General features: G+C 37.4%; 1 protein-coding gene across 1 annotated transcript in view; it reads left to right on the top strand.

Moving 5' to 3' along the window:
• Window positions 1–18,534, top strand: part of FNDC3A (fibronectin type III domain containing 3A) — a 341,318-nt gene that overhangs the window by 318,168 nt on the left and 4,616 nt on the right. The window contains 6 exon segments of the mRNA XM_042781725.1: window positions 820–933; window positions 1,667–1,816; window positions 1,906–2,189; window positions 3,365–3,577; window positions 6,185–6,351; window positions 7,614–7,741. Coding sequence (XP_042637659.1) covers window positions 820–933; window positions 1,667–1,816; window positions 1,906–2,189; window positions 3,365–3,577; window positions 6,185–6,351; window positions 7,614–7,741 — 1,056 coding nt within the window.

Below are 18,534 nucleotides of genomic sequence, written 5' to 3'. Positions count from 1 at the left end.
AGGCCTTCAGGGAAGATGGATTGATACGGTGGCTGCAATGATGAGCTCAAGTATAGCAGGGATTGTGGGGCTGGCACAGGATCGGGCAGTGTTTCATTCTGCTGTGCATGGGGTCGCTATGAGTCGGAAACCACGGCACTTAACAACAACAACAACATATTATATTTCACATCCCATTTTCCAACGGGGTTCTATATTTTATGTAAAAGTAGTTTTAAATTTCTTTTATAAATCAATTTCAATTTATATACTTTGTTTGCAATCTATCTGATGTCATCTTGTCAGCCTTACAAAGCTGCAATATATTGGTATAGCATCTTCAATACTAGCATCCTTAATCTATATTTTCAGGTTTGTGATAATTTGACATCTCACCTTAAGTAAATATTTGTATTCTCTATTTCCCAAGAATATACATTTTAGACCCTTGTAAAAGCTATTTCAAATTTTTAGATATAATTTATGCCTATAAACCTCTATGCCTTTAATTGGGGTCCTCACATTTCTTCTGACTTATTCCATCTACCTAATTCTATAATGCCCTGCCCTAATAAAAGCAAGTTACTGAAGGAATGACAGGCAAAAGAGGAAAGTATAGTAAATAAAACCTCAGAATTCCCCACACCTTCATTTCCATGATCAATAAATCTTTTTATTGTCTGTGAATACTTACAGAATTATATCATGACCAGTTAATCTAGATAGACGAGATGATGCCCTTAACTGTTAGTGAATCTTTAAATACTGAATGCTGTACAATCGGTGGGCATTAAAGGGTAAAAATTGAAAACACTGTTTCTATATACCTTTTTTTCCTAGTTTGGACCATTTTCAGAGAAATGTGATATTACCACAGCCCCCGGTCCACCCGATCAGTGCAAGCCCCCTCAAGTGACATGTAGATCTGCAACTTGTGCACAAGTGAATTGGGAGGTATTGTAATTTTTACTGATTTATATTTTCTTTCTTAAATAATTAGAATATTTTATAAAACAAAATAAAAACATCATTCATTTTTGGCTCCTAAATTATACAAAGAGTAAATCCTAGTTAAATTCACATGGTAAAAAGTGAGGGTTTTTTTTTTTTTTCCCTCTTTCAAGCATTTGAGTAGTTGTATTTGTATTACAAGTATTTAGACTCTTGGTCATAATGTGCTTTATATTTTATCCAAGGCTTTTTCTCAGTACTAATAAACTTCGACTACTGGTGAGCTTAATGTTCAAAATAAACATTCCTAAGAATTAGTATAATACTGTAATCCATGCATCTATTATCCCTTGTATATTTATTGTGTAAATCAGTAATGATAATTATATTTTCATTTTCCTTTGAAATTTAGCAAAGACTATCCTTGTATGGATTAACATTTTATATTACTTAATGGAATTATTTTTAAGTATATTTACCTTAAAATACTCTTTCTAAAGCGACTCTTAGTCATATTACTACTTCTGATTCAAAACAAAGTTATACTTTTTGATTAATCTTAACTTCAAAAAGTCTTAATGGATATTAAAATTAAACAGTTTTAATTGTGCTTACATGTTTTAAAGAAATTCAAAAGCAGTTCAGTTTTTGGTGTACTCTGATAAAGAACAGTTTTGCCTAACAGGTGTTAATCAGTAATAAAACTTAATACCTTTGTCTTTTTCTTAATTTAAAGGTCCCATTGAATAATGGAACTGATGTCACGGAATATCGATTAGAGTGGGGAGGAGTTGAGGGAAGTATGCAGATATGTTACTGTGGACCTGGTCTCAGTTATGAATTAAAAGGACTTTCACCAGCAACCACCTATTATTGCAGGGTCCAGGTAAAGACAATCAGTGCTTTGTCACTTACTCTGTCTAGGAGTTTTGTGTTTCATTCACATTTTCATGAGCATGTCTTGTTAACTTGCAGGCTTTGAGTGTTGTCGGTCCAGGCCCGTTCAGTGAAGTTGTAGCCTGTGTGACTCCACCATCAGTTCCTGCTATTGTGACTTGTCTTCAAGAAATAAGTGATGATGATATAGAAAATTCCCACTATTCACCTTCTACATGCCTTGCAATAAGCTGGGAAAAACCTTGTGATCATGGCTCAGAAATCCTTGCCTACAGCATAGACTTTGGAGATAAACAGCCTTTGACTGTGGGAAAAGTTACAAGCTATATTATAGACAGTTTGCAGCCAGATACAACATACAGGTATACTCTAAAAACTACATGTTAAATTTTGCCTAGACCAATAGATGGGTGGACAGGCTGAACTATTAGTTATGTCTGTGGAATGGGGAGTGTATCCAAGAACATGTATAAGGTTGGCAGACAATGGTCCTATAAGTTTATGTGAACGATCAGAATTCCCAGGTGTGTAATAGAGCTGACAAGGGGCAAGGCTGTGGTCACTGCTTCGTCACAGCCACCTACCCAGAGGGACCGAGTAGTTGAATATGTGAGCTTGGGACCATAATTGCAGGAGACATCAAGCTCAATTGGCATAACATACTATACAAAACATTGTTCCACATCCTACTTTGGTGAGCAGCAACTGGGATCTTAAAAGCTAGCAAGCTGTCATCTAGATGCAACAATGGGTCTTTCCTCGTCCAGAGCAAAGAAGAATGAAGAAAACCAAAATTATGGAAACAATCAGTCCTAGCGACTGGTACACCATCCGATCTGAAACCTATACAACTATGAGACCAGAAGAACTAGATGGTGCCCAGCTACCACTGCCATCCACTTGGAAGGGATGTAGGAGATCCTGCATAGAGAGGGAGAACAATGTGGAACAAAACTCAAAATCATTTGGAGAAGAAAAAAAAAAAAGGGAGGGGGACCAGGTTTGCTGGTCTGATAGAGCCTGGTGGAACCACTGAGACTATGGCCCCTAGCTGCCCTTCAGGTCTGGAATTGAACCCTGTGGCTTCCAGCCAAACAGAAGACAGGCATATGAAGTGAACATTTACCTGAGGTAGATACACTCCTTGGAAAGAATCATGGAAGAGAGAAGGGCTGCTTATGCACAGGGAGACAGCTCACGGGGCAGGAGAGTATGGAGGGATGGACACTGGGAAGAGGTAACTATGGGGAGGAAGTGGGAGGGGAGCTGTTGTATTGTGGTAAACTGTGGTCAATATCATGAGACAAAGTGTATGTGAACTGTTGTATGGAAAGTGAATTTACTCTGCAAATCTTCACCCAAATCACAATTTAAAAAGAGAGAAAAAAATAAATAAAATAAAAATAAAGGTTTAAGGATTAAAAAAAAAAAAAGTAAGTTTTGCCTAGACCAAAGAGACATTTTAAATAAAATCATCATAAACCAAACATTTCTTTCTTCTTTTTTTTTTTTTCTTTTCTTTCAATATGATGCTTAGAATACGAATTCAAGCCTTGAATAGCCTTGGAGCTGGTCCTTTCAGCCACATGATAAAATTAAAAACTAAACCCCTCCCACCTGATCCACCACGTCTGGAATGTGTTGCCTTTAGTCACCAGAACCTTAAGCTAAAATGGGGAGAAGGAACCCCAAAGACGTTGTCAACAGATTCTATTCAGTACCATCTTCAGATGGAGGATAAGAATGGAAGGTGGGTTTTTAAAATGGCTTCTTTGTATAGTTTCTTAGGTCTCAGGTCTATAAATGTTTATAAGCTGTAGAAGTAAATTTTCAAAAATAGTTAAATGTGCTGTTTTTAAAACATCAGTAGATGTTCTTTGGCTCTCTTCTCTAACCCATTCACTTTCTTCATGCTAGTAATCTTGGCTACAGATAAACTTTTCAGCATTTATTTCCAGTGGGAGGCAATTTTACAGTCTATGATTGATTGGTTTAAGGCTTCTGAGATTTTTGAAGGCAAGGATTATGTCTCAGTCTCCTCTCTCCATCATAGGACCTGCACAACAGATGGATATGGTCCAATTCCTAATGGTCAGATCTCAGTTAAATTCCATGGCTAATCATCCAGTCCCCTTGCAGCTTTCCGGCTCATTAAGATTCTGTGAAAGGGAACCTTCTGCTGCTTCATTTTACGTTTTCGTATACATGTTCTGTTTGCCACATACCATGCTGTATACTGCCCCACTAAATCATGCATTTGAATTACAGTGTTTCTCAAACTATCTGTAATATCAGTATTCAAATGCCTAATTAGAGCTATTTTATTCATATGATAGCCCATATGAACAATGCCATATACACTCTACAGCTACTAATATTTTAAGAATTTTTAAATGTTACTTTTCACTCAGTTTATTAGAAACAATTTGCATATCCAGTGGATTCAGAATACTAGTAAGTTTCTCCCAAGGTTTACTTTTTTTGTTATAGTTTTAGGTTTGTATCTTAACTAAGTATTCAGTAATAGAATATTAGTGATGCTTATGCTATCAGAAATATTTACATATTTAAAATACCATATAGAACTGCTTTGTACATGGTATCACCAGTCAGAACATTATACAAAATAAACAGTATTGATTATTTCCTGAAATCTGTGCTTCTATAAATGATAGCCTTTGCTCTTGGCAGAATGTTATATACTCTTTATGACTTATCTCTAAAAACAGGTTATTTGCTGTGGGTTCTTGGTGTAGCCATTTATCTTTAAATACATGTTACTGTTGCTGGATGAAGTAATTCTTTAAATTATTTCATCTCCTTTCTAGCATTTACGTTTGGTGCAGTACAAGAAGGCTTACTAGAAACAGGTCTAATTAGTGTTTGTTTGAAAGATAATAAAACAAAGATTCTATTAAATACAGATTTTGTTATATTCTATATTCCATTCTGTGACTTCAAGGTTAATTAATACTCACCTAGAAGCTGGAGAATTGTAGCGTATGAGTATGACTCATAGACTTTGGCTGTGAAAAATAAACAGTTTTTTATGATATTTAAATTCAATATATAAATTTAATGTTTTTATTTCTTTGTTTCCCTTTGATTTTTTTCACAACTACTTACACTTGATATAGTTGGTGTCAGAATACTACTTTAGCTGTTCCCTGACCACAGGTTTTGTCATCATTCAGCTTTTTTTCAACAGTGTTTTACCACTTTTTTCTTACCATTAAAAAATATGTCTGCTTCAGAGATTATAGATAAGCGTTATACAATTATTGCTCCTTGGAAATAATATTACTTCAGGTCATTAAATATTTCTTCATTTTTAACCTGACTACAGTTTTCAGGCTGTTAGAATGTTCTCTCCTAAACCAAAACCAAAATCAAACCCACTGCCATCAATTCAGTTCTGACTGTTTATATGGACTATCATATGAATAAAACGGTCCTAATTAGGCATTTGAATACTGACTGATATTACAGATATTTTGAGAAACACTGTAATTCAAATGCATGATTTAGTGGGGCAGTGTACAGCATGGTATGTGGCAAATAGAATATGTATACGTAAATGAATGTAAAATGAAGCAGCAGAAGGTTCCCTCTCAGAATCTTAATGAGCAGGAAAGCAGCAAGGGGACTGGATGATTAGTCACAGAATTCAACTGAGATCTGACCATTAGAATCCTTACGAAAATAGATTACCTCATCTTCCTTCCACAGAACGGCTGATGGGTTTGAACCCCCAGCCTCCTTGTTAGCAGCCAAATGCCTTTCCCACTATGCTGCCTCTCCTACTGCTATATAAATCTTTCGGAAAATATCACTAAGGCAGCTAAAATTATGCCTGGAAATTAAGAATTCTCTTTTTTTCCCCAGATAAAGGCAAGGAAGAGTAAAATAGAAACTTAATCTCATAGCTCAGGTTTATCTTGAGTTTGCACACTGTACACATATAACTTAAGTCAGAAATTATGTATAATGAGAATTAAGTGTGAGATCTAAGTATCTTTAAATGTGTATATATTAAAAGACAGAAAACAGGAACCATATGGATAAAACAAAACTGTACCAGAACCCTGAGAAGGAACAGTTACTATATGGTTGAACATGAAATTTAGCAACAAACTTTCAGGAACATGTATCAAATTGGAGAATTTGGTGTTTCTGTGGTTTCCATCATCTGAGGAAAAAACACCCATTTATTTGGGGTGATAAAACTTATGGGCATTAAATTTTAGGAGTAACACTAATCCTAAAAATATCCCCAACTGTACTTTTTTAGTAGTTGTAAAAACCTAGTTTTCATAAGGCAGTCTAAGTATTTAATAAAGACTTATTTCCATTTTAGGTTTATATCCTTGTACAGAGGACCATGTCATACATACAAAGTACAAAGACTCAATGAGTCAACATCCTATAAATTCTGTATCCAAGCTTGTAATGAAGCTGGAGAAGGTCCCTTCTCCCAGGAATATATTTTCACTACTCCAAAATCTGTTCCAGTTGCCTTGAAAGGTAAGTTATATTGTATTATTTTTAAAAATTATATAGTCACACCCAGCTACTGAAAATAAATAATAAAAGGACAAACCACAGAGACTTCTAGCACAGTATTCTGGATGATGTACTTGGAAATATCATTTGTTTAGCAGATCCATGGTTCGCAGGACTGTTCTTGAATTGTCTTTCAAATAATGTTGGTGTCACTGAGTCATTGTTCTCTTCCCTCATCTGATTCTGTGTCCCTTAGCCTTAAAAAAATGGCCTTCTGTGATTTTGACTCCTTTTCACTGCACTGTAGAGTGAGGCAGTCATATACAGTCACATAACTGGAGGATATTTTCAACTTACCCTGCTGAGAGATTTCTTCAATTATAAAATTCATGTTCTAGTTACTATGCTCAAAGTTGTTTTCCTGTCACTATTCTGGTCAAAAGTCCTCCCCTGGTGCATCTTCACATGGAGTAAAAGCCACAGTATAACCTACAATACCCTACGTATCTCCATACCTGTCACATGTAGCTGCCATGTCCCCTCCCTTAGTTCTTTAGCTTAATGAAAATGGTGCAAACCTTGACAGTTCTTTTAGCCAATCTAGCTGTTGTAGGTTGTGTGGCTTGGAGACAAAAGCAAGCCACTGACAGTTTCTATGCAAATTCCAAAAATTCACAGATATTTATTTCAAGTTCATAACTGAGTTTGTTTGTTTTGTTTTGTTTACTTTTTATTTTAAGAGCTTGTTTTACATTCAACGTTAATGTACATTTAGTTTCACACCCCATTTACCATGCCCAACCCTAACCCAGTCTCCTCCCCTCCCTGCCCAGTAGCCCTCCCCCTGTAACCCTCATATTTATGCATTCCTGTTTGTCCTGCATTTCCTCAATTTGAATGCTGGTCTTCTGGTGTCCTGTGGTCTATTGCTCTAAAGGATATATTACCATAGAGGATGTGGGTGCGTCATCCTCGCTTGAGTGGTCTGCATGTACATCTTATTAACTGTTGGTCTGAGAGCCAAGCCCTGGGAGTGAGTTTTATTCTAGGCGCAAGAATGTATTCCAGGGCCATAGTATTGGAGGTTTCATCAGACTCCATCTGACCAATAATTCTGGTCATTGAGTTTTTGGATTTTGTTCCATGTTTTTCCTCCCACTCTATCCAGGATCTCCAGATTTGATCTTTCCTGAGTGGTTGGCATTGGTATAACTGACTTTTAAAGGTTTATTGGTTTCGATTAAAACAAAAGAGCAGATTTTAATTATATTTATTCTCTGCAGCACCCAAAATAGAGAAAATAAATGATCACATTTGTGAAATTACATGGGAATGTTTACAGCCAATGAAGGGTGATCCAGTTATTTACAGTCTTCAAGTTATGGTAGGAAAAGATTCAGAATTCAAACAGGTACGTGCCAATACATAATTCTATAGCTACTTATTTTTATCTTTCTTTCATTTTACATATTTTCTAGATTTGACCATCTTCACCTTTGTCATTAAGAAACACCCATTCAGTACTCACTATGATCCTAAGATTAGTAATCACACAGTATTTCTAAGCATTCAAAATCTTTTTGGAGTGAAAAAACACTTAAACAGATCACCCTGTCACTTGATAGTTATTTCTTGAACAGCTACTCGGTGCCAGGCACTCAGGATACTGCACTAAACAAAAGTCCTTGCCCTCAGACCTTACATTTGAGTGGAGGAAGAGATACTAAACCAAATAAATAATTACATAGTCTATCAGATAGTGGTAAGTGAAATGTAGAAAAGTAAAGCTGAAGAAAAGGAATAGAGAGTAAGTACTGTTAGGGGTAGGGATGGAAGCAGCTAGTGCTAGTTGATACAGGGCAGTCAGATGACATTTGAACAGAGACCCAAAGGATGTGAATATGGGGAGAAGTGGGAAGTTGTCAATATTGGTTATAAATTTTACTAACTTTTATACAATTCAGAAGCCTAGTTTCTATAAACATTCCATCTGGTTATCCTGTATTTTATTTTCCTACTAGAAAACCTGTCATTCATCTGTTTTATTCCAATTTTGTGCTGTTTTAACTATTAATAGAAGTTTTTTCAATAATATATAATTTTTTTAATTTCAAGTTTTGTGAAACATGGAAATAAAGTTTCTTAAATTACACAAAGCTCCAAAGATACAGATTACGTTTGGCATGTGATTGTTTTTCTTCATTAAACCATCTGCAAATTGACGTGGTAATTAGATTTGAAATGTAATTTACAGATAAACATGTTTCCTTTCAAGGAGGAAGCAAAATTAATATTAAAATGTAATTGTATTACATGTTTAAGGGAAATAAGGACCCTACATTTTAGTGATATATGAATTTTAATAAGTTTATGTCACTACATAAAATAGCAATGCTAATTCTAATGTAACTTACAAGCTAAATTAACCCTATCATCACTTTCAGTTACTTTGGATTGTAAATGTGCTATAAAACTTAAAATACTGATTTCTTTAGAACTTCATATTACATATGCACATCTAAATCTCAAAAATAAGTTTATAAAATTTACAACTTAACTGGCAAGTTATATTCCAAGAGTTTGGATCTAAAGGTTCGATTTCATTCATGATATATAATATTTTATTTGTAATTTAAATGATATGCAGCACACATATATTAAATACACATACAAAGAATTATTGCGGGGGGGTCTACATTATTAATAAGTTACATATCACATTTGGCAAATATGCTGCAAAACACCAGTTTAAAGTGTTAAAAAGCAAAGATACTACTTGGAGGACTAAGGTACACCTGACCAGGCCATGTTATTTTCAGTCTCCTCATACACATGCAAAACTGGACAGTGAATAAGAAAGACTGAGAAAGAATTGATGCCTTTAAATTATGGTATTGGTGAAGAATATTGGATATATTATGGACTGCCAGAACAACAAACAAATCTGTCTTAGAAAAAGTACAATCAGAATGTTCCTTAGAAGTAAGGATGCCAAGACTGTGTCTCAGATACTTGGGACAAGTTATCAAGAGGAACCAGTTAGAAGGACATCATGTTTGATAAAGGAGGGGTTCAGCAAAAAAGAGGAAGCCCCTCAACGAGATAGACTGACACAGTGGCTGCAACAATAAGCTCCAACATAGAAATGACTGTGAGAATGGCACAGGACCAGACAGTGTTTCATTCTGTTACACATAGAGGTTGCTGTGAGTTGGAACCAACTTGGCAACACCTAACAACAGCAACAATTTTTAGCAAAGTTATTTTGGAATCTAGTAAGTAAGCAGACCTCCACTCATCTGTCAGTTTGTCATGCTGTGCTGGTTTGCATGTTGCTGTGAGACTGGAGGGTACACCACCGGTGTTGCAGATACCAGCAGGGTCACCCACATAGGTTTCAGTGGAGCTTCCAGACTAAGACTGACTGGGAAAAAGGTCAGGGCCATTCACTTCTGAAAACAGTGGCCCCTGAAAATCTTACTGAAGAAGAGTTGATGCCTTTTAATTGTATTGATGAAGAATACTGAAAATACCATGGATTGCCCAGAAGAACAAATAAATTTGTCCTGGAAGAAGTGTAGCTAGAATGTTCCTTAGACATGAGAATGGCCAAACTTCCTCTCACCTGCTTTGGTCATACTGTCAGAAGGGACCATTCCCTGGAAAAGGATATCATGCTTGGTAAAGTTAGAGGGTCAGCAAAAAAGGGGAAGACCCTCAATGAGATGGATTAATATAGTGACTGCAATGATGGCCTCAAGCATAGCATAGATTGTGAGGACTGGGCAGTGTTTTTTCTTTTGTACATGGGGTCACTATGAGTCGGAGCTGACTCAACACAAGCAGAAATTTTACAATTGTGACATTTTATGCAGACAAATAAAAGGTCATAATAAGGATAAAACCTATTTTATAAAAAGGAATGATTAAGTGAAGCTGGAATTTGAAAGGTTTTCTAAAGGAGTGCCATATAAGTGGTTTGTTGTGTTTTGTTTTTTTGAGTCTAGGGATCTTAGGGAACCATGAACTCTGGTATGACTGGAAATTATGTAGTGGATGAGGCTTTGGGTGGGTCTGTAGCAGTAGAGACCTGTTGGTGTTTTTAGGAAGGGGGATATTATTTGTAAACAGTGGCCAAGTTTCCAATCTAGCCTATAAAAACCTGTTGAACCATAATGTTGCTGGGTTTGGGACCTAGAAGCAAATTACCCTGATAGCAAGTGCCTATGGCCCTGGGCCAGGCATAGAAACACAATGTTTTCTTTGTATTCTTCCCTTTCCTCATCACTCTTTGAATAGCCAGTAACTTTGCCCAACTCGTTGGTACCTTCTTGTTGTCCTGTACCCCAAACTGTAGCATCTCACCTAGTCCCTGTTCTTTAAAATTACTTCCTCTGACTCTCACCTCCCTCTTTCTTACATACACATCATGACTTCCATATACACAATGTATCTGACCTTATAAGGCATTAGGAAGGAGTCTCTTTGGGAAAAATCATTCCAAAAGACAAGTTTCTACTTTTTAGTACTCAGAAGGGTATACATTTTTTAAAGCAGGTACTTCTTAACCAAAATGACATTTCAAGTAGTCTAACAAGATGAAGTGAAAAATTTGAGGACCGTTTAAAAAAAAAATTATCAACCCCCACCTCTTTCTAAGGTAGTACTTAAAACTCATCATTTTAGAAGTACCAAGAAAATCAATTCATACTGGCTTATAAAGAATTAAGTGTAAATCCTCTTAGGAAGAAGTAACTGGAAGATAGACAGGCTTTAGGGTTGGTTGATTCAGGAACTGAATAAAGTCATCAGGGAGATGGTTACTTTCACAGTCTTCAGTGGCTACCCTTTTTAGTGAGGAACTTACTCTTCCTTATTCACTGTTCAGAGAAGAGAAAGCATGTAGGTTACAAAGCCATCTCTGAACCAGTGGCTGTGCCAGGGCCCACCTCTGGGGTTAGGAATAAAGCCAGCCCCTCTTAAATACATAGGGTAGGTAGGGGACTATTGCACATCTACTCTTGGCAGTGGCAGGGAATGGGTGTTGGTAGTATAGCCCAATGGACTCTCTACAACTTGTCTCCTTATTAACCCTTTCAAGAATGAGTTACTTTGTTTTGAATTTTTTGTTGAAAACCTTGTGTTTTCAGTATGGAAGGCATTTTGAATGAAGTGGAAAAAAAAATTTTTTGAAGAAATACAGATTTTGATACAATTAGTGGGACACATACGTCCCAAGGAGTCTCTGGTACTGGGGTTGGTGGAATTAAGCCCATTTCTGTAGATTCTCCTACCAGATGGCAACATGTACTAAAAGTGGGATAGAAGCTTCCCACTAAACTCAAGAGGCAGAAAATGTAGGGCACTACATGTCCTATGGGTCACAAAAGGGTTAAACATCTGGTTTGGTTTGTTTTAGTTTGTTTGTCTCAGATATTGTTTGTTGCCTGCAACCTAATGTACCTTAAGATATAGGAATGGGACCCACAAGTCTTGTGTTTTTGTTTTGTTTTGTTTTTTAACATCCCAAGTGGTTCTATGGACACTAAATAAAAAGAAATTAAAACACATTAAGTTTAAGAACTGCTGCTTTAAAAGCTGCACTTTTATTTACAACACCTTCAACAATAATGGAAGAGAAGAAGGAAGGGAAAAGAGCTAGGTATTTATAAGTGAAAGATTATAACACTTTGATTTTTACTGTTCTCTTCAAGTGTTTGTTGTTATGTGCTGTCGAGTTGGCCTCGACTCATAGCAACCCCTCCTTGGGTTTCCAAGGCAGTATCACGATGGAAGTACATTGCCCGATCTTCCTTCCGAGGAGTGGCTGGTGGGTTTGAACCACTGGCCTTCTGGTTAGCAGTCAAGTGCCTTAGGTACTATCAAGTGTTACTTACTACAAAATAAGTATTGCACTAGTATATTCATAAATTATAGAAGGATCATATTATGTGAGCATATTTGTTAATTAATAGAACATACTCCATTATCTGTAATAATGAATAATTTTTAAAAATATAATCAAATACAAAATATACCTAAAGGAAGGATTTAAATATTGCATATTCAGTCCAAAAGTAATGCATTGCTGAAATCATTGTCTTATATAAATCATTTTATTATATATATGGTGCATATAAGAAGCTCTGGTAGTGTAGTGGATAAGGCACTTGACTGCTAACCAGAAGGTCAGTAGTTCAAACCCACTAGCTGCACCACGGAAGGAAGACAGGGCAATCTACTTCTATAAAGATTTACAGCCTTGGAAATCCAGTAGGGGTCGCTGTGAGTCAGGAATGACTCAATGGCAGTAGTGTTTTTTTGTTTTTTTTGTTTTTTTTCAGTTTTTATGGTGCATAGTACTTAGTAAAAATCAGGTTATGAATATGTAATGTACATAGAAAATAATAATAGTTACACAAAAGCTATTTATCTGTAATGGCAACTTCAAAAGTGGGTATCTTTGATAGTAACATTATACACTTGTCTTTGAAAGATCACAAAAAGAACTATTTCCCATTTTCTTATGAGTACTTGGTAAATTTATCTAGCCAACAACGTATGCTTTTAGAATGCAGATATAAACAGGTGAGATACTGGTTTCCTTTCTATTGGCCCCAATTCTATACTTGTTTTTTCTTCCTTTGCTATGATGTATTAAGGAGCTCTGATGGTGTACTGCCTAAGGCATTTGACTGCTAACCAGAAGGCTGGTGGTTCAAACCCACCAGCTACTCCTTGGAAGGAAGATGGAGCAATCTATTTCCATAGAGATACCACCTCAGAAACACAAGTAGGGGTCGCTATGAGTTGTATTAGACTTAACGGCAGTGTATTTGGTTTTTTGGTTTTATGAGATATTAACAAAGCTAAAATAAGGACAAATACCAACTGATGGCACTAAACTTTATTTAAAATTTTCTTGTAAAATTCCATTGCAGTTGACATGCCAGAAATGCACAGGCTTTAGGAGCTAATATTTTAATCAGCATTTCTCAGTTAAAATGCAAAATAAAAACTGTGATCTCTTACCTGATCCTCTCTTAACTATTTATTCATTGCATTTTCCATACTCTGCCTACAAAGGGATAATTACTTGATAGCAAATGTACGGGACTGTTTTATTTTAATTATATGTGACATTATTTATGAGCAATAGCTAAAGTCTAATGGCAAAGTAAGAATTTACCATTTTTTTACTTAACCCTTTTCTCTAAGGTCACAACAAAGCTACTTTGACAATATGGGATAGGGGATGGAAATTTTATTCAGTTTAGTTCTTATTTCTCATTTTAAGACCTAACCTCATTTCAAGCTTGAGGTTTATTCCAGTACCTTTTCTTAGATACATTAACCTTCTTAAATTAGTTTTAGCAGGTTAATCTCTTTTCTTTAGTCCTATGTTAGATATCCTCCCAACATCTGAAACACAAAATTGAAAACTTAATCTCATCTTCTTCCTTCCCAGTCTCTCCCCTCCAGTTTCTCAGAATTTTCCTCGCTTTATTCACGTCAAGATGTCATGACACCAGCATCATCTTTGTCCCCACACTTTACATCCTTGAAAGAAATTTATTGTTTCTTTTGACAACCAACTTCCGTTCAAAAGTCTTTTGTAGATCCATAAAAACTCCATCAGGGCCTCACAGCCTCATGCTTGCATACAGCAAGAGCCCCTATCTTACCCAGCTCCCTTCAGTCTCTCACTCAGCCTCATAAGTAGGATTCCTTAAACACGTATTAAGATTACACACCTGAAGTAATTTCCTGTTGAATCAAACCTAAACTCTCCCACCTGTTGTTGTTGTTGTTGTTATGTGCCACTAAGCCAGACCCAACTCATACCGACCTCTCCTTGGGTTTCCAAGGTGGTATCACTACAGAAGTTAACTTACTCCTTTTCTCCCTGCCATATCTCTTCACCTGTCACCCTCATGCCGTTTGTTGGGTTTTGTGTATGTTTTTGTTTTGTTTGGTTGTTTTTTTTTGTTGTTGTTGCCCCCTCCCCACTATATTATTACTATGCTCCTTTGGAGACAAATGGAAAGCAAAGTTTAAAGACAAAAATCAATCATTATATCCATAAGACAAATACATAATTTTTTTTACATTTTTACTAAATTGGTCTCATTGCATGTGAACTATATCACATTGCTTCCTAACACAACTTTCTGTTTAACTTAGTTAGTCCTTTACTATCTCCCAGGCATGGACCATTTCTATTTTCCTATTCCCTGAAACATGTATCTGCTCCCTCTAAACTAATGAATATTTACCATTTTCATTTAAGATCCATCTTAAGGCTTACTTCCTCCAATAAAAGTTCCTTTATGTATCTTCTCAGCATCGGTTGATACATATTTTTACTTATCAAGGCCTACCTCATTCATTAATTTAGTAACCTTTTATTAAATACCTACTATATGCTAGATAACACAAAGTTAATTAAGACAGATCTTATTTTGGTCCCTTAAGAGCAAACTAGTATTAAAAATTAGATCTATAACACAAATACACTGGAGGCAACTAGAAGCGTTTGAAAGAATTCTAGCCCAGGTGTTGGTTTGTTGTTGTTATGTGCTGTCAAGTCGGACCTGACTCATAGCGACCCCTCCTTGGGTTTCTGAGGCGGTATTACTATTGAAGTAGATTGCCCAACCTTCCTTCCAAGGAATGGTTGGTGGGTTTGAACCGTCAGCCTTCTGGTTAGCAGCCAGGTGCCTTAGGCACTATGCTACCAGAGCTCCTAGGTGTTGGTTTATCTGTCTTGAAACCCACAAGTTAACTAGAGGAACTCAACTGGGCAAGTCATATACCCCTGTGAGGCTGGGTTTTCCTTTACAGAGTGAAGGGATGGACTAAAAAAATCATTAATGGAAATAGCTTCCATATATTGAACATTCTACTGGGTGCTGGACACTATGCTAAGTGCTATAACATGAATTAGTTCATTTTACCCTCTAATTACCATACTAGATAAGTACTTTTATGCTTATCTTATAATTGGTCTAAGGTCACATGGTTGGTGGCACAGAGCCTGAACCCAAGGTTAACCAGTTTCACCTTGTAGCCTCCACTGCCCTGAAAATCCATGGAATTCCATTCTTGTTATTTTGCTTCTAAGGAATAGAGAAGTTAAGTTTTAAGACTGTATTTTGTAGTCAAGGAACGGTTTATATATGGAAGGAAGTTTTCTTTGTTGGTTACCAGGGGTGGGAGAGGGTGGGAGGGAACACTGTTAGATAGGTAGAGGTAAGTATTGATTTGGGTGAAGAGAAGGGCAGTGTACCAAATGTGAGTGATCAACATGATGGCTTTGAGAAAGAGGAAGACAGAGAGGTACATGGGAGATGCAGACAACAAAGATGAACCCTTTTGTACATACAGTAGTGCGTTGTCAGTGAAGGCAAACACAAGTGTACAGGTGGACAGATAGGTGGAAAGGCTGTACTATTAGGTATATCTATGCAGCAGGGAGTGTACCCAAGACCATGTATAGAATTGGCAGACAATGGTTCTACAAGTGTATTTGTATGTTCTGTAAGAATTCCCAGGGGTATAGTAGAACTGACAAGGGACAAGGTTGTAGTCACTTCTTGGTCACAGCCAGCTACCCAGAGGGAGCGAGTAGTTGAACCTGTGGGCTCGGGACCATAGTCGTGGGGAATATCAAGCTTAATTGGCATAACATACTACACAAAACACTGTTCCATCTCCTACTTCGGTGAGTAGCGACTGGGATCTTAAAAGCTTGCAAGCAGCCATCTAGATTCATCAATGGGTCTCTCCTCATCCAGAGCAAAGAAGAATGAAGGAAACCAAAGATGCATGGAAACGCTTAGTTCAAGTGACTGGTACACCATGTAGTCTTCAGCCTGTACAACTATGAGACCAGAAGAACTAGATGGTGCCTGGCTACCACTGTCAAACACTCAGAGGGGGATCTATATAGGAGATCCTGGATAGAGAGGGAGAACAATGTGAAACAAAACTCAAAATCATTTGGTGGGGGGCGGGGAAAGGGACCAGGTTTGCTGGTCTGATAGAGCCTGGTGGAAACACTGAGACTATGGCCCCTAGCTGCCCTTCAGGTCTGGAATTGAACCCACATCTATGGCTTCTAGCCATACAAAAGACAGGCATATGAAGTGAACATTTACCTGAGGTAAATAAACTCCTTGGAGAGATCAATCATGGGAGAATAGAAGTGCTGTATATGCACAGGGAGACAGCTCAGGGGGCAGGAGTGCATGGAGGGAAGGACACAGGGAAGAGGTAACTATGGGGAGGAAGTGGGAGGGAAGCTGTTGCTTTATGGAATATTGCAGTCCATGTCATGAGACAAAGTATATGTGAACTGCTATATGGAAAATGAATTTGCTCTGTAAACTTCCATCCAAATCACAATTTAAAAAAAAATGACCCTGTTCTGTGATTTTGAGTGGTCTCCCCTCTGAAGTTTATGAAATGATTTGCCATACACACCCACAGGAAATGCCTCTCATCATTCCTTAATTTTTCATTCAACAAATATGTTGAAAGTGTGTAAGTTATGCAAATTTTACAAATCATGCAAAGGTATAATAGGAAGCATGATTAGGCACTACTACTGCTTTTCTGGACTGATGGCCTGAAGCTGGTGACTTACATTCATGGGAACATCTATGGGCTGCTTGTGCTCCCTCTCTGGCTACTCTGAGCACATCTTCACCTGGAGACCGGTCTGTAAATTCTCTGAGGGTAGATGTCACACTATTGCTTTACAAGTTTCTCCTGCCTGATTCCCTAGACAGATAAAATCTTCAATGGATAACTATTTTCAAAATGTCACTTGCAGTGTGGTACTAGCTTTCATGTCAGAAATAATTCTGAGAGTTTCGGTAAGATGGCTGACTAGGCAGAAAGACTGCACAGACCCTCTTCAACAAAGAAAAGAGAAACCAGTTAACACAAACACAGAAGATAACCCTGGACCAAGGAGCCTTGAAGTGAAGGATATAGACGTGGACTCAACCCCAACTAGCAGAAGAATTTGCATGAAAACACCAAAAAAGGAGACATATGGAGCTGTGGTCTGGCAGTCATCCTGAGTGAACCTGATGGCACAGACAGCTTGGAGAGTACCCAGTGGTGGTAGGAGCTAAGAATTAACCTAAAAATCAGCCCTGCTAGCCAAGAGGACTGCTCTGGTCGTTGGGAAATAAACAGAGAAGGCTAAGAAGGCAATCTGAGCTGTGGACTTTTGCCTGTCCGGAGGGTGCCACCATTTTGAATGTTTACAAGTGGCTTGACCATTTTGGATATTTAAAGAGACCAGACTCTCCCAGATTCCAGGGGCTTAAGAACAGGTTCTGCTTGCCAGCAACCCCAAGGACACCCTGGACCTGCACTACTGAAATGGTGTGACATTCCTCATTACTCTTATACCCCACACCCGCGTGGTGAATGGAGGTGCAGCCATCCCCCACTCCTACCCACCTTCTGAGCCCGCAGGAACTCCATCCCAGTCTGTGTGCTCAGACAGAGCCTGACATAGGGTGCACAACCCTATCCTCCACCAATTTTTTTTCTCTTGTTATTTTTTTTTTTTCCTTTTCACTTTCTTTTTTCTGATAATTTAGTTTCTTGTATTCGTCTGTTGCAAAACTACTGTTATTATTAATACTTTTGTCCTTTTTGCTATTATTCTTTATTCTTCCCCTCCCAGGTCCTAGTTTTCAGCTCTTTTTCATCTCCCTGTTCCTGGTTGAAACTTTTTTATTTTCCCTAATTTTTTTTCCCCTGGTTAATCCCGTTCCTTGTTTTTCTTTTTGAATTTTTCCCATTTTTTTCATTATTCTCCTTCTCTACCTTTTCTTGGTGCCCTATTCCCAGATATTGCAGGTTTTCTTGCTTTTTCTTCTTCTTTTTCCCTTTTTGGTTACTGTTCCTGTGTGATGACATGGTGTGATTTTGTCCATGTGCTTTTAGTTTTTTGATCGTTATTCAATTGTAATATTTGTCTAACTGAGTGGGAGACAGCAACAGTCCCCATAAGACACAACAACACCCACACCTCCTGCAACTTCACTTACTGAGCGAGAGCCACTACCTCCTTCTCCACCAATGGGCCAACAATAAAAAACCACCAAGAAGAGCCTGAATCACCCTTGGCTCCTCTTCACAAAGAGTTAACAGAGATCTAAATACAACAATGCCATGATG

This window comes from Orycteropus afer, unplaced genomic scaffold, assembly GCF_000298275.1.
Source record: "Orycteropus afer afer isolate SDZICR_OR568_19922 unplaced genomic scaffold, OryAfe1.0 scaffold00157, whole genome shotgun sequence".
NCBI lineage: Eukaryota > Metazoa > Chordata > Mammalia > Tubulidentata > Orycteropodidae > Orycteropus > Orycteropus afer.
The sequence above is the reverse complement of the archived record's forward strand: the minus strand, read 5'-3'. Positions and strand labels throughout refer to the sequence as shown.